At 39.4% G+C, this 25,127-nt stretch overlaps 2 protein-coding genes across 3 annotated transcripts in view; one reads left to right on the top strand and one right to left on the bottom strand.

Moving 5' to 3' along the window:
* CMSS1 (cms1 ribosomal small subunit homolog) overlaps positions 1–25,127 on the bottom strand; it is a 227,427-nt gene that overhangs the window by 139,027 nt on the left and 63,273 nt on the right. The window lies entirely within an intron of this gene.
* Positions 1–25,127, top strand: part of FILIP1L (filamin A interacting protein 1 like) — a 188,429-nt gene that overhangs the window by 103,212 nt on the left and 60,090 nt on the right. For both annotated transcript variants that reach the window (XM_048293869.1, XM_048293870.1), the window contains exons 4-6: positions 6,865–7,151; positions 9,334–9,507; positions 16,329–16,507. In XM_048293869.1, coding sequence (XP_048149826.1) covers positions 6,882–7,151; positions 9,334–9,507; positions 16,329–16,507 — 623 coding nt within the window. In that variant the 5' untranslated portion in view covers positions 6,865–6,881. The remainder of the gene's footprint in view (positions 1–6,864; positions 7,152–9,333; positions 9,508–16,328; positions 16,508–25,127) is intronic.

Here is a 25,127-nt window from a genome sequence, read left to right as displayed (position 1 = left end):
AAACTAGGAGAGCTGAATTCCTGTGGAGGAGAGAAAAGAAGGGTTTAGCAGAAGTTGTTTCAAATTATTACCAGAGAGAAGGAAAAAATCAGTCCATGTCTCAAAGTACTGATTTCTGAGCTGGGAGCTTTGTGGAATCCAGGCCTTCATTTCAGATTTCAAAAGAGATGCCCAGTTTTGCCAAAGAAATGTTGTGTGATGCATCAAGGAGCCCAAACTCTTGATTTTCTCATGGATCATCACCAAGAGGTCTATTACTCAACCATCTGAAGAATCCTACTTACAATAAAATTTGACATCTCCAAGAAGGAGTATACATTCCTAACCATATATTCCTAATGTAAAAATTTCACATTTGTTCATCTTATGCTTTCATGCTGTGTACTGTGAATGTGTGTGCTTTAAACTGCCAAATATGTGGGCAAACACCACCTAAGACTTAGTAGGAGATCAGTTAATCTACAGAACGGGCTTAACTTGCAGTCAGAGCCACAAAACCAGCAACTAGTCACATGGCATAGGTTCTTTTCTCTACTTTTCTCTGGCACAAAATCCTATGGGCTCTGTGTGTGTGTTTACCTGTATTTATGTATCTGTAGTTTGAGACATGACAAGAATGAAGACTAGATCACAAATTCACACACCAATAACGAAATGACAGACAAGTGACACAGATATATTCTTCAAAAGGACCCGGTCAAAACCTCTCACACAGACTCAGCCTTCTAAAGATGACTGTAAGCCTGGACATATGCAAAATGGACCCAGGAAGATCTGAGCTGCCACACTCAGTGTGTATCCTGAAAAACACCACAGGATTGGAAGGGGGAGGAGGAGGCAACAGATGGTGGAGATTTCACAGTACCTTTACTGTGAGCAGAGTACCATCACAACTCTAACACAGTTCAAAAGACATCTTACTGTCTCAGAAGAGGCTCCCTGTAGCCAAGGGATGAGGAATCTGGCTTGTGGTCAGATGAACATAAACCACAACCAGCACAAAAATGACGTCCGGTTCTCACCCATGCACTTTTCCTGTCTGGGAGTGTTCACATCCTTGGCTGAATCCAGACTTTCTTCCCATTTGAGTAATTGCTGTTCTTGCAGGATCCCCAAGGGCTTCAAAGACAAAAATTTGACAAGATCCTGTGAGAGGGGAAACAGACTGCCAAATTATTTTCTTTCTGCTACTTGACTTCCTGCAATTCTGCATGCCAACAGATGCATCAGGGTACACAGGTAAGCACTCTTGCATCAGTCTTCCCAGAAAAATGTCTTAATCCTGCTGTTTCCCTGCCAGGATGGAAACACTTACTTATCCCAGATTCCCTGAGTGAGGAACCTGTTAAAGGAGTCTCTTTTCCCTAAATGACGAGCCTATGCACCAAAACAGCACGAAGTCTACTGAGAATGAGAGCACAGCCCAAATGAGATAGCTGGTCATGGCACAGACCATACCTCTGAACAGAACATCCCTCTGGATGCAAGCCATTGCAAGCGGTTTTCAGGAAAACACTAAAGCAGTCTACCCAAAAGGAAGGGCTGTTTTCTTTGGAAGTGGGGCAAATCTACCACAAAGCAATGTATTTCCACTTAGGGGAAGAAGAAAAGTTGTAAGCACATTCTGTCAGAGGGCACCAGTTCCAGGAGAGGCTCAGTGATGCTGTGAAATGGTCATATCCTGGGATTCTAATTATTAAAAAGACTTTTTCATGTTCTACCCCAGTTCAGTAGGTGCATTTGCTGGCCTAAAGACCACACCAGGACTACAAAAGGAGAACAAGACAAACCTGCTGGAGGATGTGATGTGGCCTAGCCAAAAGCACCTTCCTATGTCTGGACACTACCCAGCACACAGCCACACTAGGAGAACAGGGACAGGAGCTTAATTTCTCCCTAGCCATGTATGTGAACATGATGCTGAACATGATGCTTCAAAGTAGCTTTTGCTGCACAGGGAAGAACAAAGAAAAATAGCCTGTAGACCTGTAGCAACTATGGTGGGACCCTTTTTATTCTTGCCCCAATCCATATTATTAATAATGGACAGAGGATTGCAGACCTCTTTCCAAAAGACATCATGTGCTTTGCACTCTCCTATTACATTGGCATGCCAAGCAATCAGATCTCGACTCCTTTTAAAAGTCAGTCTGTTGGTAGGAGTCCTATCAATTTCAGCAAATCAAAAGCACTGCCCTTTAAGGGATGCTAAAAACCAGAGAGACATAATTCCTTGCTTAGTCACGGATTTTCAGAAGAAGTGGCAAGTTCTTAACAATTCAGGGTCCTTACCCCTGGGTTTAAGTAAATACGTGGTCCTGTGGAGGATTTTGTTAGCTTGTAAGTCAATCACCAACTAAAAAGGAAAACACTAAAGGGGAAAACAAATGGCAAAATATCTCTTAAAACTCTAACATGAAGCCATCCCTGAAAGATACCTCAGTCTTTCCCACAAAAGTGCAGGGATTTCGGAACCACCTGCTTATTCACTGCTGCCAAAGAGACAAATGCAGTTTCATCTCCTTCAGAATATGACTGAGAGGGTGGAGACCAAGTTCACATCATAGAAACATTTGGTCATTTATTCACCTGGCTCTTAAGGAAAGTATATTTTGACCCTTCAGATTACTTGTTCATCACCAAGAAGAGGAAAATACCTCCTTTATATGCAGAAGAACAGCATTCAGTTCAGAGATGAGCAAGATCTTTAAAAAGAAAGCAGAAAATAAACTATAAAAAGAACAAGAACATGAACACTAAGAATAGATGCAAACTTTGCTGAGTTTGTAACTTGCAATTATTTGATTTAGCAGAATGTTTCAGTGTAATCCAATCTCACTCCTCTTAGAATCTGGACTGAGCCTACCAAATCACACAGACTCTGATGAGCTTGGGAACCATCACACTGTGACTTCAAACAAGATACCAGTGCAAAACCTTCTGTAAAACAGGCACCTCTTAATGTGATAGAAAGTACCATAGCACAGAACTCAGGTCTTGTGCTATTCTATTAGCATAGTTATGGAAAACATATCTCCATTAAGTACCCACAGCATAGTGGTCTGTGATTTCAAGAGACATGACTTCAGGATCTGGATGCTCCCTTTCAATCTTGTTTTAATTTTGATGCAAGCAATGGTTCATAATGCATCATATGAGAATGCTGGCAAGTATCCTTGTTTCTTCTGTTTACATAGCTACAATCCCTGCTGTTTAGTAATTGAGCCAAAACAGGTGAAAGATCACAAGAGCAAGGCACAGACACAGCATCAATTTCTTTTTAGCACTTGTTGTTTACTGTTTTCTAAGGCATCTTATATTGTCATCCTTCCTGGTGCTACAGAGAAAAAGGGCTTAAATTAACTTCTATATAGAAGTTTGCCACAAGATGCAAGAGTCAGTTCTCCAGGAGAAATCACAGAGCCTCTGTGAATTACAAACTCTGTGACAAGAAGAAACACTTCTTCCTTACCTCTTTTTTGGTTGACAGCTTTCTTGTACACAGATGCCATCATTATAGAATATAAGTGTTGGTTGAGATAGATATGCAAAAGGGCAAATTTTACGCTCATTAGTCTAATCTTGAGAACCTGTGCTCACTGTTTTGGGTGCCATGAACACCTGATACTCAAAGATTTTATGAGTCTGTTAACATTTTTACCTTGTGGGAAAAAAACCCAACGAAATAAAACATTGCTCTTCATTAACCTTCAAGAACATGGAAAGAGTTGCTCAAAACAGAAAATAGCCCAATGTACCAAAACACACAGGTGGAAAATTTTGAATGATGCTACATGTCTTGAATGTCTCATTACGGTCATTCCAGGGTCTAATAACATTGCAGAAAACCAGGACCCTCTGGAATAGAATGGGTATTTTTTCTGTTTTGTGCCATGGTGCAAGGGCACGAGTAGCTGATGTTCTGTCCAAAATGTCAGGTGGCTGTGCTTTGAAGGTGAGTCCTTAGATGGTGGCACATCCAGGGAGTCTGGCAATTTGAAGGTGAGGAGTTTCAGGGTAGGTGGATGGGATGTTTGGTATTGTTTATTTCTGAGGTCTCACTTTGCTTGCTACACCAGCAGTTACGCTGCGCATCTGAAGTTTTCAACTGGCCTTCTGTTACTCATACCTACCTCCTCTGACAACCACATTAGCACAGACATCCTTCTGTAGACAGACAACACTACAAAGAATAATGCCTATCAGCGTACAGGTAGTAAGAAAGTTTAAGTAGATCAACTGAGAAAGAGTATGTTAATAAAGCAGGCTACTAATACCAGAGTGCTTGTGCCTCTTGTCAGCTACATTCAAGTACCATTAAGAAAGTGCTTAAAGTATACATTTAGTATTTCACTTCAACCTCTAATAATTCACATTAATTGCTTAATTTGATAAATATTAGCATTTGATTTACATTAGCAGATTTGATCGTAGGCACTGGCATTCAGGAATGTCAGAACAGAATACAGGTAAAGTGTACGTAAGAACTCTCAACAAGAAAAGGAGAAAACTCCATCCTGACTGAAAAGACTGAAGAGATGCCATTCTCCATAGGAGCACAGCCTGTCTGGCAAGTCAGCTGGCTTTCACAAGGACCAAGTGCCTTTTGCCACTGCAATAAGGACTGATCTACCTGATTAGGAAGTAGGCATGACAAATCTAAAAGGAAGTCACAGTTAACCTTCTGCAGCTGTGAAAACTGGGTGGCACATAGCCTTGAAGCCAACAACATACATCCAGTGCAAGAGTAAATGCAGGGGAGGATGTCCTTCTTGGACTGTATTTCCAAGTTCAGGATTTCCAGGTGCACCCAATCCCAAAAGCTTGAAAAGGTATAAAGCTCTTACTTACCTACTGGTTTCTCTTTCCTTCCACAAGAAATATCATATTGACATTTGTTGTCAACAAATTTGACAGTACCTTGATGTCCAGTTTATACCACGGCTGCAACTTGCATACACGATTATTTATGGACTATTTATGCATTTCACAGTGTCCTGTGCTTGTGGTGTCAAAGCCCACAGACAAGCTCAGAGTACATTCAGTTGTGAGCTGATTTAGCTCACAACTCCTGAATTTGAATTTACAAGCATGAGCCTTTAACTGCACACAAAAGTCAAGCACGCATCCAGCATCTTATACTCAAAGGAAACTAACAGCCTTCTTCCCAAATAATAATATTCTGTGAGCAAGGGGAAAAAGGTGCATATCCTAATAAACAGACCACAGCAAATAAAGGGAATCTGCATTTGACTGAAAGACCAGGATGAACACCAACTTAAACTAATCATCACCAGCTAACATTGCTGCCAGCCTGCTGTGAACAACTCTTGGTTTCCTCCATGCACTATAATAAGCTCCCATCCTGACCTGACACTGTTGATGCTTCACAAAACAGTTTCCAGTGCACACTGCCATGCAAATCTGACACACCTTAGTTTTTTGAGACCTGGAGAAACAAGTTTTTCTTATTAACCAGTGTTTCAAATCAGACTAGAAGAGACTTCAACATTATAGAAAATGTCACTTTCTTTTTCTGTAATGTTTTTGATAAATTCACCCCACTCTCAGTTGTCATCCATTACAAACTAAAAGCTACTTCTGCCTCCTCTGCTCTTGCAGAAAAACAACAAAAGGAAGAGTTCTTAGCATTCAGTGGAAAGTTACCACAGTTAAGGAGAGCAGTCACAGAGTTGAAGATTTAGTCAGAATCTGGTGAAAGGGAGTGGGGGAGGAGGCTCTCGAAGAATTTTATCAGCCGCAGAATTGTGAGGCCAAAAAGCAGCTGAGAAATCATCTAGTGCCTATCATAGACCATAACAATTTTCTGTACTTTTCAGCAATTAGCTTGGCAGTTTAGTAAGAAAAATTGTGCCTTACTGTGTTTGGAACATGTTGAATTTCACCTTTGAATCACATGATCAGGCTGTTGTTTGCTAGATGGTATCCATGACCACAATTTTCCAGCAGAGGTGGACTATAATCCATTCATTCCTTAATCTGAGTGGTGATAACCAAAACACAAGTTCCTGAGGTTAATCAATATTTACACAGTGTTAGTCATTTATCTGCAAAGGCTTTAGAGTATGTTTCCTTAACAGTGGCACTTCAAAGGGGCCTAGTTAGGATAAGTCTCCCTTTTACCAGGTACTAACACCTCTAGAGTGCTGGATTCAAGCCCTAAAGAAGTAGCAAGGTTTTATACTGCATGGTTTTCAGAGTGGACAAGTCATGATCTGCAAGGTAGTTTGGTTTTGGTGGTGGTGGTATTGGGGAGGGAGCATTTACGGTTACAGGAGGGAGCATTACAGTCTGGATGTGCTTGCTAGTCCCTACATTTTGCCAAATGTGGATAACGCGACTGCGTAGCTTCTCGTAGTGGAGGACTGCTTTTGTGCTTTCCCTTGGAAAGACAGAAAACCCAGAACGCCATAAGGGCTGGGATGCTATTGAAGTGGAACAGAAAGATCTTCCTAGTGAGAAGCTTCTGAATCTAAATTTGCCTCACCATAATAAGTATCTACCTGAAAGGTGAGGTAGGCCTTGTCTCACAAATGGGAAACGTGGTTTGCAGTGATGCACCCAGTGCTGCTGCTAAAGATGTTGCCTTTGAAGTATCAAGGAGGGAATTGTTACAATGGCATAAGACCAGTAAAGACTCACTTCACTACAGACATCCAGTAAGGATCACAGCCCAGTCTTGCTGGTTTACAAAAGGTTGTCAGCTTTTGTCAAATGACAAACAGCCCTGTGCAGAAGGGAAAATTACCATTCTGGAGGGAATAATACCCACCATCAATTATAGTAGTAGTTTTATAGTCTCTGTTAGCTAAAACAATTACTTTTTTCCTTAATTTCGTTCAGCTTCAGAGATATAAACCATGCATTCCAGAAGTAACAGCACCGAAAGCCCAACCAGACCAAAGCTGAGCCAGCCAAGGGCGAAAGACCACCACAAAGAAGAGGTTGGTTACAGTGGGAGAGGAAATGTACAAACAAGGCAGAAAGAGAAGGATGATGTAGCCCAAGCCAGTACCATCCTGAGAAGCCCAAAGGCAGAGAAAAAACAAAAAAGTTCTGTCAAGAAAAGGGAGGATCTCTCTCGTGATGACTTGCTATTTCTTCTCAGTGTCCTCGAGGGTGAATTACAGGTAATGTATTGTCCTACTTTATATTCCAAATTAAAAGACACTCCAACCTCCAGCCCTCATTCCCCCATCCACCATAAACACATGCTGCATTTATGTTAAGAAAACACCTTACCTAGTCTGATACTGGACTAACATGAAATGCAAAGTACAAAAACACTCCAAAATTATAGCTACTATAGTTATTACAGCTATCAGACAGGAAACATGATCTTTATACCAGAAGTAACTCTCAAAGCAGAGAACTCACAAAACTTTCTAGTTGTGCTGCCCAGTTTTAAGTATCTTCAATACAAAGTATTTGTCACTGTAAAGCTGATATGGAGAACATATTACAGACCTTTAAGATCTTTTACTTAATTATTTCTTATCCCTACTCTCCTTTGAAGTCATGAGCTTTACTCCCTATGAAACAGTATGTGCCAGTTCACAAGAAGTAACTCATTCAACAGTATTCTAACACCCTTTGCTAGAAAAATCAAAATAGCCATTTCATTTCCCATCATATGAAGCAAAAGTGTTACATGCCACTTAGCCCACAAGTTACTGGATTTTGAAGAGTGAGCATTTTTCTACCTAGAAAAGGAACTATCTGTAAACTGGTAAATGATGCCTAACCTGGTCAAATGTAATTTCAAGAAGTGGGAACCAGATTTCCAGTGAGCAGGGAAAATATTTTTGTGGCAGGCTTATTGCACGGAAGCAGTGACTTTAAAACTGCTCACAGGCAGAGGAAAAAGCAAACTGGCCAAAGTGTCCTAAATGGGTGTAGAACATGGTGTCAGAGTTTACTACCTAGACAGTATTTGGGTAGTTCTATTCTTAACATATGTGTGTATGTTTATATAATAATACAGACATGCTTAACAGAACACACATGTGATATGAATATTTAATAGCTGCACCAATCTGTGAGGGTAGATCCAAGGAAAACTTCTACAGATTGTTTCATTATGCAAACAGAAAAATTTCCATGTTTGCAAAACACTTCTCTCTTGCCCACTTGGCCTTTCTTAATTTAGGTTAAAATTCAGATGTCACACATTTTTATATATTTATTTATATTATACGCACACTCTTCATTACACATGCATCATATAAATATGTAAGTATATATATACACACACACTTCAATTATTAAGATTTAAAACTGGAATAGAGTGAAATGAGAAACTGGAAAACAATGAGCCTGACATGAACTTTTTAAATAATGTCAGAAATTCAAAAGGAAGCAGCACCATGAATGAAGAAGATGAGAAGTCATCTTTTATCCCTTATTTTCCACCTTCTGTAATGCCAAGTCAAATTGCTGAAGATCAGCTGTTAATCCAACCATAACTAAATTTTCTAATTTAGATGTCATTCCTTTCCAAATTCCACAACATTCAAGATGCACAAAGATCACTCTTCTATTTTTTTTCTGCAGTGCTAAGGATTAGGAATAGACTATTTCATATTTTAAAATTTACTTAAACACTCATAAATAGGGATACAGAAGTCTTCCAGCCAAAAGGTGTCAGACTGAAAGTGTTGTCCTCCCCTGATACATCCTTCTCTCTAATTTCCTTCCTTCCTATTCTATCCTTCTAGGATTAGCACATACTTGTTTTTAACTGAGATAATTGCAGACAACGGATGTTTGAGACACTTCTTGTAGTTATATCACTGCAATGGAGGCCAGGGGCAACCTCCACCACCAGAGGATGCAGGGTGGGAGAAAAAAGCCCCAGATGGACACATCTGTAGTGGGTTTAAACTACAGAAGCCATCTGCACCTAAAACATACAGAATGTACAACACTTTCAGGCTTCAAGAAGCATCTTACCATCCTGTACTAACAAGTCAATTTTTAAAACCACAAGCCAAACTTTGCCCTGAAAATTTGTCTTGTGAATGCTACACATTGGTCCAGAAACAGCAAAACAATCTAATAATTAAAGATATACTTAATCTTTGATGAAGGGACTGAAGATCTTGGAGTTATGTTGAACGAATAAAATACAAAGACCAATACTTCCCTCATGCTTTTCAACTGTCTTCATATTACTGACTGTTTTGGAGCACTTTACATACACAGACTTATTTTAGAAGTTCTTCAGTTTTCTTAAAATCAAAAGCAGAGAGCTAACCTGTAAATACATATATACATTTTAACAAGATAAAACCTTACTTTGTGTTTCTGCAGGCTCAAGATGAAGTTATAGGAGTACTTAAGGCTGAAAAAATTGACTTAGCTTTGCTTGAAGCACAATACGGCTTTGTTACTCCCAAGAAGGTGTTAGAGGCACTCCAGCGAGATGCTATTCAAACAAAGGCTGAGCAATGGCAGGAAGATATTTATGAAAAGCCTATGGGAGAGGTAAGAATGAGTAATTGATATTTAATCATAGTTCCCACCAAATTCAACAGAAAATCTCTCACCCACTTCTGGGGAAGGAGGCAAATGAGCTTTAAATCCAGAATGGAACATGAGTGCAAGTGAGAGCAGAACAAAGTCCAAGGTCCAGCTGGGACCCAAATCTGATGATCCTCACTTATACTGCAGACTGGGGGTTTTACACATCAACAGACATGATTTTGTCTAATTCAAACCATCTTCTTTTTCTTCTTCCCTTTCTGCTATCCACATTCCCAGCCCATACAAGCAGAAGCCTCCCTAGTCCCCACTTACCTCATGGAGGCCACCTTACCAGTGGCTGCAAGGGCCCATCCACCAGTAATGACACAGCTGTCCACCTCTGCATATGCCCCATTAATTTGGGAACAGTCATGGGGATACCTGCTTGGTCTGCGTAGTTACTATAATGAGCTGGCATTAGAAACTTCAGCCAGGCAGAAATCTAATATTCTCACATTATACCTAAGTAACCTTTAGCTTAATTACAATGCAGCAGCAGCTGCCATACTTTCTGAACAATGTTATCTGATTCCTTTCTGCCCTGCAATGCAAATCACTGGATATTAAAGCACCTTCATATCAGAATGTGGTTTTTTATCCCAGGTAGTTGTCTCCAACTCAGAGAAACATTTTTTAACACAGTGCTTAGTATAGATAAACATCACAAAATAAAAGCAGAAATTATGAATAAAATTCTCCAATCAAGTTTTCTGAACAAAAATGTATCTAAGGGCACAGAGATCATTCCAGACAAAATTATGTCAGGAAAAAGGTCAACTCTCATTTCAGAAGCTCAAAGGTTAAAATCTCTGCATATAATCCGAAACACATAAAGTTCATCTGTGAAGGTTTATTTATTTTAGAACATTGTGGTATTATGTCATAGAAACTTTGAGCACAAATGGAAATGATTTGAGGAGAAGCTCAAAACAGTTTGAAAACATAAGCTCAGTCTGTTACTTTACGTAAGTTTATACACACTTTTTCCTTCTTACACTTAATGGCAGAGAAATAATTTGTAGCACCACTGGATTTGGCAATTTCAAAAGGCAAAGGTAAACACCCTACTGAAAGGGTAGAAGGACCACTGCCACTTCTTGGTCTTGGTAAACCAAAAGATGCTGTAATAGGGAGGCATTCCACAATTTCAGTTTCCAAACTCCCTGAATTATGTCAGAGACCCATTTAGTTGTTTGGGTTTTTTTCTTTTCTTTTGTATTTTTGAAACACATATAAAGACTGAAGGAGAGGTGGAACCAGCCACAAAGTCTGGGAACAGACCATTTAAATGCCCCCTTGGCTCCTAGTACAATGTACCTTTGTATCTGCATGTGCATCTCACCCTTGACAGTTTTGCCCTGTAGCTCTGAACACAGAGAATCTTCCCAAAACTCAAGTGAAATTACAATGAATTTCAGAAGGCAACTGTAAGATTTCCAGTCCTTTAATGTTATATCACAATTCTCTACCTACTCTAAACTTTAGGTGTCTTGGCAAATTTCATTAAGAATGTAGTGGGAAAACTGGGTGACTGGACAACTTTACTCATTGGGAACAGGGTACATTGGTGAAGAAATGTAGCAAATTAGAAAGCAGCATTAATACATCTTCCTTTGCAAAACCTATGAGAAGTGCGACAGATCAAAACCATTTCTTCTTCTAGTCAATGCAGAATAATAATATAAGAATAACTTTCCCTGATTCAAAAATAAACAATCTATCTCTAAAGGAATCAAAAAAACATCAGAGATGGTGATATAGGAAAAGAGAGATAAAGATGAAGATACACTTTATCTTTACCACAGTAGTGGTGTCTTTTTCTCTTCTCTTCATAGTATCAAAAAGCAGATTCTGGTTTCTAACTCTCCCCAATATGCAGCCAAAGATAAAAAAAAAATAATGTGCCTCACTGTTCAAAATAGGACAGACCTCCTACCACTTTTGAGAACTCCTCTAAAAGTAGAGAAATGAGAGGAAAGCCTGTATTTTGCATCCATCAAGGATACTTAAAAACTTAATCCATTTTTAAAATCCCATTGCCAGTCATGTTGGGGAAAGATGCATCCTCATCAGTCTTTTAACAAAGTCGATCTGATTGTGTCCTCACAACATCTTGTAAGTGTTGGTCAAAACTTTCCAAGGACCACAGCTGTAGGGCACCAGTAAGTCAATCAAGTCACAGGAAGAGACTGAAACAGCAGGGCTGACAAGGTGGCATTCAGGAGAAGACCACCAACGTATCTGCGTGGAAATTTGGCTCAGCTAGGGTTGAAAAAGGCAAGGGAAGAAGTGCTCCCATAATCTCTGGTAATCCTAAACTCAGGATTATACATTTATAAACAAGGACCGTGAGGATATTATTAACAGGAATAATATTACACTGAACTTTGGATAAAAAATGTAACTACTCTGGATTTTATTCTGGCACACCACCAAAACCAAAACAATCTAAAAAGAGAAAGATGAAGAGTTCAGTTCTGATGTAATGGATATGAGATACAACATCCTAGTTTGACTTCAGTCAAGAGTTAGTGGCAAAATGTAGTTAAACTATTAAATTTGTGTGAATTTTTAGCTTGCTCAACTATTCACAGTTACGTAAGGCTATGCCTCTGATTTTCCATTGTATTGTACAGCATGTTCAAGTATTAATTCCAGCAAAAAGCCCATATGGTTAGTAAGAACAAAACAACAAATCACTTAATTAAGATTTTATCACTTTAATTTTCAACAGAAGACATTTATACTGCTGCTTATTAGTCCTCTGTGGTTTTTAGCTAAGAACTGTGGAGGCTGAGTAAACTTGTGTGCATACATATAAATGGGTATTTCTGCATGGGCAGATCTAGCATTTGGCCAGAGTAATCTGAGGAACCCGGGGCTGTTGGAGACGCTTCTGTCTGAGGATCTCACACCAGCAGGGGTTCACACGACTTCTCTTTCTTCTCTGCTGGATACGTGGGAGTCAGCCACAAGATCGTACAGGGAAAATGCAAGGTCAAATTTGCTCCCCAGGGAGGTGCCCTTATCTTGGAGCGGGACACATCATTTTCTCAACAAACCACACGGAAGTGCAGCAACCCAGTACCAGGCTCTGTTCTGTGCGGTTGTGCAGGGAGGGAAAGGTGTGCTGCACAGGGACACGCAAGTGTCACAAGGCCAAATGCCCATTCCCGTTACACATCACACATGCAGATCTCAAGTGATGTAGGATTTGCTGTTTCTCCAATTCTCTCCTCTATGACCCACCTGTACCAGGAGACAGTCCCAGCACTCCTTCCCTTCCCTCCTGAGCTCACACTCTCCACCTTATTCCCAGCCACAACAGCCAAATGCTTACGGCTGAACTGATTTGGCAGCATGCTTAAAAAGAAATAGAGATGCATCTTCTAGTCCCAGCAACAGGAGAAAACTGCAACATGCAAACTGCTTTAATACAGCAGTTTATTTACTTTTCTCTTACCCTTTCATGTGAGCAGGTCTCCCCAAGACACTACCGTTCTTTTTCCCATTTAAAATTCTTTAATTCCACCTCCCTGCTTTGAATACACACCTCACCCATCCCAAACACCAGTTTGTAATCCAAACTGTTGTAATCTCAACAGTGACAAATGCATTACTGTGAAGTGTAAGGTACAGAGAGCTGCAAAACAAAAACCTGGAATTACTACCTGTTTTTCTTGCATACATGCTGCTTGGATTACTGCTTGAATTAACCTCTTGTAGCCATTCAACAAATACTCCAGAGCAAACAAAATATACAAAATGTATATAACCCTGCTGGCAGGTCCCACATCCTTTACACCAGTGCAGGAGCAGGACTATTTTATACTTGCTTGGTTACTGTTGCTTGGCTGATGACTAACCCTCACCTCAATCAAGCATTTACATGTTTGGAACCAGGATCATCTGAGTTACGATCAGCTTGTAGCCAGAAATGTCAGTGTTTTCTTATGACACCAATTTACATATCCCCTCAGATTTTTATATATACTTTTAAAGTGGTGGTCCAATCCACATAAATGCCTTTGCTTTCTTGACCCCACCCATGCAGACTGACTGCTGAAAGAAACTGGAAGTTCACACCTTTGCTTTCTTCCCACCTGACCTCGCACTGAGGGCCGAGACCAGCAGGCACTCGTGCAAAGCTGATGCCCAGTCTGTATCAATTTAAGCAAAACTGAGCCATAGTTGTAAACAGCACTGCATCAGAACTTTTTCAAAAATCAGGAGGCAGGTTGCTTTCTGAGAACAGTGTGTATTCACCTGACAATATTATCTCTAAAAAGACAAGGGTTAGAAACTTAGGTGATGGCACACCTAAGTGTTCCAAAAACCCCTCCAAAATCTTGGGGGCTGGGGTGGGCAGAAGGTTGATAAAATATATTTATGTTAAGTTAGAAGATAAACAGATTTCAATTTTTTAAATTTCCACTTCTGGTAAAATAAGGGAGAGTGTGAAGAAATTAAAATGGACAGTTTTCTTCAACCTGACCTTTTAAGGCAATCCAGTTTTCAACTGCTTTAAAAGATATAGAAAGCACAGCCAAAAGATTCCTGTATAAGGCAACTCTTGCTTACTAAGAGAGATTGCATATGCAGGGATTTAGGTAAGAAATATTTTTCCAGGAGAGGTCCTGCTTCAGGATCATGATTCCAGAAAGCAGTCACCTTGCTGGTGTAAAGCATACAAATTATCAGTAAACAAAATAAAAAAACCTTAATGATCTGCTGTAAGAACATCACAAACTAGCAACAAAACAAATAACCACAGGTTTCTTTGTATTTCTTGATCATGCATGAAACAAGCTCAGCTATGTTACAACAGAAAAGACTCTCTAAAGCCATTAGTAGAAAGTGCAGGAAATGTGAAAAATGGTCCACACTTTTGTTGGAATATTTTGTTCTCAAACCATCTTCAAAGCCTTGTCAATAGCTCCTTTTTCTTCATTCATAGCAGTGTCAAGAAAAAGTTAACAATTATTTAGGAGAAACATAAGAGAATATATATATAGAGAGAGAGAGAGAGAGAGCGCTTTAAAAGAAGCTGAGATAAGCAGGGGGAGACTTGGAAACCTATGCAGAAATTGATCATATCCTCACTCATTCAAGAAACTCATGTTTAGGCATTCCAGCTCTCCCTGTCATCATTTCTATCGGTTAAACTGTGAATAAACATGAGGAAAAGATAATTAATCATACTCCCTGGAATTAAATTGTCCAAAATAAGCAGTGGCCCTAAGAATCTGAAACCCCAGTGTTTCTTGTGGCACATAGAATTCCTTGTGGGGGAAACATCAAAGAAGCAGAACCAGCTTTGCTTCCCACACTGCCCATTTGTGAATTCTTTCCTATTAATAGAGTGAAACACTACAATCAGATTGACCTACTAGAATAGACTGCGGTTAAAAGGAGGCACTGGGCTGTGAGCTCAAAATTTCTCTTTTCCAAAAAGGACACAAGGATTCCTATGTTGACCTGATGAGGGAGGCAGTCTCCGAACGGGAGCAAAACTGCTCACAAATACAGACTCTTCCTAGATCTTTTGATGGCCTCCAGTGATCCTCTTTGAAACTTCAGCTAGACCAGTAATGCTCAAGGAGGAAAACCCCTCATGGTTTCATGCACACCCTTGCACAACTAGGTCACATACTGAACTCAAATCTGTAACAGAATGCTTACAATCACAGTTTTCTCTAAATTTGTGGAGGTTATTTTGTTCAACAGCGTAAGTCTAGTGAACAGTTATGCCAATACCTCTGTGGTTTAGAAAAATTAAAATGATTGCCAAAAGCTAAAATTGATTATTTAAATTAAAATAACACTGTATAATAATATTTAGAAAAACTGAAAATTTTTCACTGAAAGGGTGGTCAGGCATAGGAATGGGCTGCCCAGGGAGGTGGTGGACACCATCTCTGAAAGTGTCAAGAAATGACTGGGAATGGCACTTAGTACTATGGTTTAGTTGGCACGATGGTGTTCGGTCAAAAATTTGGCTTGATGATCTTGGAGGTCCTTTCCAACCTTAATGATTCTATGATTAGGAGTTAAGCAGAAATCCTTGAGGAAGGGAGGGGAATTTCATGCTCAAACTGTGCTATAAAGGTGCCACCTGAAAGACAAAGACCTCAACAACACGTGCAGTTTGAGGAACATAACAGAAAATGCCACCATTAAAAATAAATACTTCTAACTATGAAAAAATTTAGCATTTGCTTATTCCAGAAACCCAGAGCCATGCTCAGAGTAATCACAAGAGACAGGATTGTTCTGCACTCTTGGCACTACGGTGCATTTACTGTGAAACCAGAAAACTGCTTTTTGATCTTCCTCTACCTTACAAAAACAATTTAATGCTCTATTTCCTAGGCAGCTACAAATGAGGCACCTATTGCTATTCAACCAAAAGTCAGTCATCCACTGTGTGAAGCACTGTAGGATGCTTCTTCTGCCAAGACATCTGGTTCTCTACCACAACGATCAATGAGAAAAGCACAACCCTGGGAACAGTAACTGTTAATTAGGAGCTGTTGAGGATCAGTCATGGCAGGAGGAGGAAAGGAAGGTGACTGAGGGTCCTGAAAAACAGTACCTTATTTTTCTAATTTGTTGGGATTAGACTGACAGAATTAAATAACCCTTTCCAAACTGATACCAGATGACCTTGCTATTAGGCTTACTATTATTATATTATTAAGCTGTTCAAATTCTTTTATTAATGAAAGCCTGAGAAAGCAAAAGTTTCAAAATACTTCAGGAGTTTTTGCTTATTTTTGCAGCTTGATAAAGTTGTAGAGAAACAGAAAGAAGTTCACAGAAGAATGCTGGAACAACTTCTAATGGTAGAAAAAGCACACAGACAGACACTGAATGAACTAGAGGAAGAGAAGAGGAAGCACAGCAAATATATGGAAAAAAGTGATGAGTTTACAAACTTGCTGGAACAAGAATGTGAAAGGTAAGGTCACGTCTTACCATAGTATGAAGAAGTATGTACAATTTAACATTACATCTAAGGATCTGTCTGCTTTCTTATTTTGCACCCACTAAATATTTGCAGAATTTGCAGAAATAGTTGCAGAATTGTATTTTGAGAATTCAGCTGTGAAAACATAGCTAATGACGTCTAATAAACAATAATGTCTACATCTCCATCAGCCAGGAAGGTAGGTCAAACGGTTGGCAGATTCTTCAGCACTGTTGCAGGATGCCAAGGATGTTACACTGCAAAGAATACAGGGAGACATGCAGATGTATGAAGTTATAACCAACAGGAAGCAGGTGAACCTTTCAGTGTATTTTAGAGGCTTGGTACACACTACAGTACGAAAGGAACAGAATATGTCATCAGGCATGCAGCCTTTCATGGCAGAAGAAAAAGACATGAGGAAAAGTAGGTGTTTGGACAGAACACAGGAATACAGAGACAGAAAGCAAAGGCAGAGGATAATTTCCAGAAAGCTTTGAAAGTAAGAATGATAAAGTTCTCATATCAGGATTGGCATAAAACCCATAAATCCAGCTTTATTTTTTAAGAGTAACCTAGAAGTACCACAGCTTGTTTAAGCACAGTGTTACAGTTTCAATACCAATTCTCAGAATTAAGAAGAATTTAATGTCATTTACTGTCTTTAAAAAAAGCCACTTTATACTGTGACTTCTCTGAATCTGCAATAAAACTGAACACATCCTAAGGAAAAAAAAAAATCAAAGAACATTTCCTATTCCCTGTATAGCTAGCCCAGAAGATAGGAGAATATTGTCTCAGTTTCCTTTCACTTAGGAACAGGTGGAAATGTTTGGGTGTGAGAACGTCAAGCCTATTCTAAACTCACAGTATGCATAGATAACTCTTCCTTTGCTTGGCCTGTGTAACATCATGTCCTATGTATTGTGGCAGCGCTCACCCCGTGTGCTGCACCTCTCTCCTGCACTTCTATCAAAGGCAGCACACACCAAGCACACAGCCGGATTTATGGCTCGCAGCTACTGCGGAAGAAAATGCTTTGCTTCTCAGGAAAATGTGCACAGATGTAGGCAAGCACAGGCACACACAGAAAAGCATGTATCAGGAACTGTGCTTGGGAATCATTATCAATCAAGAACCAAACCCTCAGATCAAGGCAAGTTTTCATCTCTGCTGTCTTCTCAAAATCTGAGACATTCATCTCTTAGAGGCAGAGTTAGACAACTCCACTTGCTGAGTGGCAAAACGTTACATTAGACAACGTGCTCACACTGTGAAAAGCTGCACAGAAGACTAAGCACTGGAGTAATTTAGGTTTTTTAAACAGGATAGACATGGGATTAAAACCCTCTTCCCTGTCCCTCCTCTATATCCCTCTATCCCTCCCCCTCTGCCTCACCTCTGTTCCCATTCCCAAGAAGACTGTAAAGCATTTACCACTGTTGCCTGCTAAATTTAGTCAAGCTGCCTGGAAAATGGTGGGAAGAGGGGGAATACTGAGGTGCTTTAAGAGACCTTAGAGGATATAATAATAGATTTCAGATTAAGTCTCAAATTTATTTTTTTTTTACTTTTTTTCTTTGAGGACGTATTTTATGTGGAAAACTAAGGGGGTGTGATGTCACTTGCTGAGCTGATTCCAAATTGTTTGCCAAGTAATGTCACCATCAAGATCTCCATGCAGTTGCCTGCCATTATAAAAAAAAAAAAAAAAAAAAAAGAAAAACCCAACAAAAAGCCTGCAACCAAAACAACACTCAGCATGTTAAGACACAGCTCTTCTTACATGAGCCTGCCTGACATGGCAAAGTGACCTTCTCTTCCACTTCAAAATCCTTACTCCAATTTACATTTTCTCAGGATGCAAATTTTGCGTTTGGATTAAGAACAACTAGAACTCTGTAAGTTTCACACATAAAGCAATGATATGAATTTTTGTTTACCCCAACACAAATAAGAAAAAAAAGGGAAAAAAAAAACCAAACCAGGAAGTATTCCCCAATGAACTGACTTTTTGTTTTCAGCCAGAAGCAATATCCTCTTCTATGTGATGGATATATAGCATTCCAAACAGTATTTCAGATTCAAAGCAAAATCCCTGACTTTCAATTAGGCAAAGAAATGCCTTGCTTTTATCAAAGAGCAAGACTACAGTATATGCTAAAGATATCCTTGGAGGGCATACAATTTATACAAGCCAAAGAAGGTACATGAATAACATGTGATTATGTGATCAAAAGGGAAAAAAACTTTGATTTTATGAGACAGTGATGCTGAGATTCTGAAAACTACTTCTTGTGGCAAGAATAAAGAAATTAGATCCAAGTCTTACAAACTGTTCTGGATATATTTGCAAATAAGGTTTTAGAAAGGAAGCACTTCCCCTCTCTTGCCTATGTGCTCAGGAAGAACAGAACTGAAGAATTGTTAAATAGAAATTGTAGTGATGAATTTATCAGATGATCATATTTTACATAAACTAGACAACGCTCCATCTCAAGGGCCTTTCTACTGCCTTATGCCCTTCATCGATGACATCTCTCATTGAAAGAGTTAATGTCTGGATTGTGCAAAATGTAAGTCTTCAATGACTCAGTAAAAGCTCTTTACCTTAACCATTCAAGAATTGCTTTGACTTTACAGTAAGGCAACAAGACTGTCCTCAGCAGTTGTACATTGCCAGATTTGGGAGTTTAAGCTCATGACAGGACGAGTAAAAACTTTCTAGATATGAGAACCAGATTAGCATCCAACGTTAACCCTTTAGGGATTTTAAGCATTTTTCTTGTTGCCAGCCAAAAACTAATCCTCCTTAGTCTTGCTGTAGTTCAGAGACAAAGACTGATCTTCAAACTGAAAGGTCTCATTCCTTACAACAGACACTTATCAGCAAACAAAGAATAACACCAAGCTACTGTCATTGTATTTATTCATCTTCAGTCACACTTTTAAAGCATGGAGCCACAAGCAAGCCACAAGCCTGACAAACCCCTAGTACATAAAGAAAAGTTCTGTGGAAAAAAAGAGGCCAATGGACAATTGGATAGGTCCTTCCTGCACTTCAGTATGAATCATTCTGTGTGTGTGTGCAGACCAGACAGGAACACCAAGACAAACAACCTGTGCATGGTAGTGTAGCAGACCAAGCCAACTGGAGTCCAGAAAGGAAAAATTTGTTGTATTGTTGGAGCTTAAAGAAACAGCAGCACCAAAGTTCAGAGGAATGTAAAATAAACAGTAAGAAATCCAGAAGGTAGATACACAGCCTACTAGGTGCACCTGAAGAACCATACCATAAAAGCTACTGGCCTTGTTTATAAACTCTTGCATTTCATGTGGTTGGAAGATGAAGAGCAGGATTAAGGACTACAAAGATACTTACTTTAGATTCTAATGCAGAGTCCACTGTATCTTCCCTGAGGATGTATGCATTTGTCCAAAGTCACTTATCCACATTCCGTATTTTTGCAGCACACTTAAATAATAAAAGCTGCTGTTTTAGAAAACATTTTACAAGGGTAAAAAATGAAACTAGAAGGTTTTCCAGATATGCATGCTCCTAGTTTGAAAATACATGCCATATGCATACAAGTATTTATGCATTTACATAGTACTCTCCACCCTACACAACCCCTCCCCCCCCCAAAAAATAACAAAAGAGCAAAACAGTAAAATGTTTAGCACTTACACAGTCTTTTTCCACTGCAGATCTCAAGGAGCTTTAAATGTTATCTAAGCACAGCTATTCCCCTTTTCCATTTACTGAAAGGAAATGAATGTATGAGGAAAATAAATCAATCACAGGTACCTGAGGGTTAAACTGGATGAATAGAAGAAATGTCCAAATGTATAGGTGTGTTCCATCTTCAAACTTTCTATATCCTATACAGACTCTCAACTATACAAAGGGTAAAGCTTTATTATGAAGATACACCAGTTAATAAGTGAATGTTACTCAACACGACAGGGAAGAAAAGGAGTTTGCTAGTAAGCAATGTAAATGGATTTTTAAAGGCAGTTATGGTAAGTTTTGCTCACAGAATTCAAATATCAGCACAAAACTCTGCAGTTTGGTATAGAAGGAATTAATAAGATCTTAAGTTTAAGGGTCATCTACTAATACGAGGGTCTTTTTCTATGAAACCTAATCTTCAGAAGTCTCACACCTGTAGTCTTTCTCATCTAACAAAACACCACAAAACACTGCTTTTTGCTCCAGCTGCTGCCACCATCAATGTCAGTTAATACAACAACCTGTTGAGTGATGCAGGTTGCAAGTGGTCTCTGGAGGTGTCCAGCACAACCTGCTGAGTGCAGGGCTAACTCCACAATCAGAGTAGGTTGCCCAGATCCTTGTCCAGCTGATTACTGAAGATCCCCAAGAGTCAGTGATTGTGCTGGCACCTGGGCTCCCGATGCAAACTCAGGCATCTTCACCAAAAGACAGGTTCCCTCAGTTTCATTGTAGGCATCATTCTGGTCTGGCTTCTGCACCATATTCAACCAAAACTGCTCTCAATAAAAGCTGAATAACATCTCTTCTGGCAAAGCTCTGAACCTAATCCATCTTCACTTACTCTGATAATTTGGCTGCCTTGGGCACAAATGAGCTTTCAGCACTTCCTTGCTGTCTTACCCACACAATTTCTGTGACTCCAGCTTGGGCTCATTTCTCTGAGTGCTCCACAGTTTACTCTGAGTTGGAAACTTATCATTGTCGACCTCTGCTCTGTTCATAGCGCTCCACAGGTCCCATTCTTCATGTCTTTTCTTCATCCATTCACCCTCTGTGCTTCTCCTCACAGAAACTCAAAGTCATGCATCATCTCTAAGATGATGACTCAAGAGTACTCCAGCCATCACCAAAACAACAAATCTCACCATACGAGCAACCTGTCATCATTCCCAACTCCATGAGAACAGAAGGGAATCAGTCTTTCATCCCCCAGCCCTTGGCTTCATTTCTTACAGTTCTCTCATACCTCCATTCTTAAAACTGGGGTAACAAAGTCATACTGCTTGTCACTCAGCCTGCTGTACCCAGACACATTTTTACATGAGGTTTTCTACATTTAAGTCTCACAAATTCTTGTTCATAGCACCTCCAAGAAAAATAAACATTAAAAACCAAAAGAACAAACAAATCAAACACACACACGCAAATAAGCCAAACATATCTTTCTGTACTTCCAAATAATTAAATCCTTTTCCAGGCCCTGACATAAAAAATACTTTTTGATCATTTCCACATTAGCTATTTCAGCCTTCTCTGTATCCTCCCTGGATCCACACTCAATACTGAATAAAGCCTATGTTTTTTCTCTTGTGTACCTTCACAGTACACTCCTACCCTCTAATGCAATGTTATTACATGGACTAAACATCACATTAAAACTGTACCAAAATTAAATTATATTACAAGAGTGCTCAGGGTTTGAGTTGGTATGAAAGGTAATTTCACAAAACTGAGAACCCTAGGCAAAGTGTTCTGGGTTTATTTTAAAGTGTCAGATGAAAGTAATTGCTACCCACAGTAGATCAAGTAAATAGTGCTTGAAATTTGGGGCAGGGTATGAAGGAAAGAAGGAACCATCTTAACTAAAAGGTGAAGTGTGTTAGTTGCCAGCGTAACATTGCTACACTTTAATTCAAACACATTTACACATTGGAATAATGATATTTTGCACGTCCAGCTCTGGAAAATTCAATATTCTGGAAAAGTGGGTATAATTAATATTTGCTATTTTTTTTAATGAAGCCAATTAAATATTTTAAGAAGCAGGACCTTATCTCTACAGAGAGCTGCAGTAAAAATAAACACTGTCAACTTATTTATTCTACACGTGTTACCAGAGGTTTTTAATTTCATGCACACTGAACTATTGTTGTAGATTGCATTGTACTCAAATGCAATCATTTCCTTTTAGCTTTCTGGCAATGAGTTATATATATTACATATGCTGGAGACTATGTCTTACAAGCTGTGAAATGGATGCCAGATCTGTGTACATTTGACCTTTTTCATGGGTATCTTGTGTTCTGTAGGTGAATAAGAAAGACCCACCACAAACAAAACATTAGCATTCTTATTCCACATTACACTCCAATGGGACAGTCCCACTAATAACACCACTGAGGCACGAAGAGAGACTCAAGGAAGTGATGTACACAGATGAATTACCTCATGCTCGTATGCGGAAAACTATGTACTGTTGCACTACATAACTTTCAACAGATGTTGTGAAATCAAATCTTTGTCACAATTCAAGCATTCGAAGATGCTTACAACAGCCTTTGTGCATGACAGAAGATAAAAGTACTTTATCTTAAAGCAAATAAATAGAATTTAGGGTTAAGATCCCAAAACTCTTGAACAAGGTCACATCATGTTTCTTCAATGCAAAAATTCAAGAATAAATACAAATAGAAAGAGGGCTTTCAACTCAGTGTTAATGTAACTAATTCTCTCTAGATCCGTGGTGCAATTCAAATTATTCCACCTACTGTCATTAGCAAGGAGATGTGAGATCTAGATGATAAACATTTCTCATGCAACTCCACGGACATTGGTCTGTGACAATGACATAGACAAATAGACTCATATTTAGTTGTTTTTTTTTTTAAATTCTGGGCACCCAACATGTCTGTTCATTGTTTCAGGCACACTATCACTATTAGCAACCAATACTACCATTGCACACTTGGAGGAAGGGAAGGGCACAATAAGCTTAGCCAAAGGACATTCTCCTACACTGCTACCCCCCCTCTCCCCTCATGTGTGGGGAAAGAGATGCTCACTGCCCTCCCTGCAAAAGGACATAAATTCTGAAAGGGACGACTGTGGAAGGCTACCCTTGGTGGTAGCCCTGGTCAGCACTTTTAACCCTCATGTCAGAACTCAAAGGGAAGGATGACCTTTCTAAGCTGGCAAGTCTCAGCATATTTATGGCTCTTGTAAATTAACACCTAAGCAGTGGCCAGCATGGGCGATGAAGCACTGGCCAAATATGCTCATGGGGAGGCACTGCCCTCAGTAATGGGGCACTTGCTCCAGTCACCAATTTACACTTCCAAATAAGACTGAGTGCACCCACTCCATGTGTGGCACAGCATAACAAGTCCAATCATAAGCAACAATAGAAGCAGATGACTGTACCAAGACCTGTGACCAAAAAAAGACAGGGTGCACTTCTGATTCATTGCAGGGTGGGGCTGTGAGACAGGGAGAAATTGGCGCAGGATTTTGTAACTTTGAAAAGCAAACACACAACATCAGACAGACAGAAAAATCCCTAAATTGTTATCCAAGATAGAAAACTTGACACTATTATGATTTTCCCAAAAAAAGCCATTGCTATGGGAAAACATGTACTCCTGTTTGCATGTGGAGGGGGAGAAATCTCAATGAAGTTAAGATCTTTCTCGTGGCAGAAAAATTTAAGTGACTTACATGTGCTATAATTAGTTTCATATCTTAAAAACTGGGAGGAGAAAATGAGAACTTAGAATGCAGGTCACATATCAGTTACCAAGACTTGTGATCTAAAATCAGCCAAGTTTCCCATGGCATGCTGTGAGCTTCAATGCATTCATGCCCAGCTAGAAAACCTCTGAGCATTATATACACACGTGAGAGAACCATGCATGGGAGACTGCAGCAATTTAAGAAAAATGTCTCAGCCTCCGTCTCTGTGCCAAGACAGTAATTTTAAACAGAGAATAAATAAAAAGATCAGGAGCACTAAATCTGTTAAGAACAGAGACTACTTGAAAAAATTGTTAAAAATAACTACCGAAATCTTCTCACATGGTAATTTTGGTTTTTACATAAGTACATTATTTTGTTTCTTGAGCCTGAAATGCACATTTTAGAGCCTTTCAGAAAAACACCACACATTGGGATAAGGTAACACAACCTATTTAGAATCTGAAGATCAAGAGTGTGAACACACTGAAAAAATATGTTCAATATTTGAACCTTTCTATTAAGAAGATTGGAAAAAAGACACAGAAATTATCTAAAAGTTTGGGAAGGACATATGAACTCTGGTTTTTACAATTTGTCATTCAGACTCGTGTATGTTTCAGTGTGTGTAATGATGAGGCACAGGTTGGGTGGATGGCTCAGAGTAGCAAATGCGAGTAGATAGAAGAAAAACTACTGGACCATCTAGTCTCTCCCTAGCAACAGAGAGTTGTTCTCCAAACACAGTGTCGACAGTTTGACTTCTCATTTCAGATGTCCAAAATACAGAAAGGTCTCAATCCCTCTAGAAATGTTCTATAAAAGTTGCATTGTCATAAACAAAATTATACTTTTCTATTCATTCAATAATTCATTCTCTTTAACAGCTCAATACAGTACTTCCTCTACTGAAAGATACTAAATACTTGGCTGAGACTGAAAAGAGCCTTAAGGTACCCATTTTGGTAACAGAGAGCTCCATAGCAGATAAAATCCCTAGGAGGAGAGTTTGAGTGGGTTGCAGCAAGGTCTGCTGCTTCAAGACAATTCTGAATGGAGAACTGCCCACTGCCCTTCTGTGGTAGGTCTCAGCTGCACACCCCCTTGGGATAAAATTTCACACAATGGTCGCTGTAAGGCACGATT

Source organism: Corvus hawaiiensis, chromosome 2 (assembly GCF_020740725.1).
Source record: "Corvus hawaiiensis isolate bCorHaw1 chromosome 2, bCorHaw1.pri.cur, whole genome shotgun sequence".
NCBI classification, from domain to species: Eukaryota; Metazoa; Chordata; class Aves; order Passeriformes; family Corvidae; genus Corvus; species Corvus hawaiiensis.
This window is presented reverse-complemented; position numbering and strand designations above follow the sequence as displayed.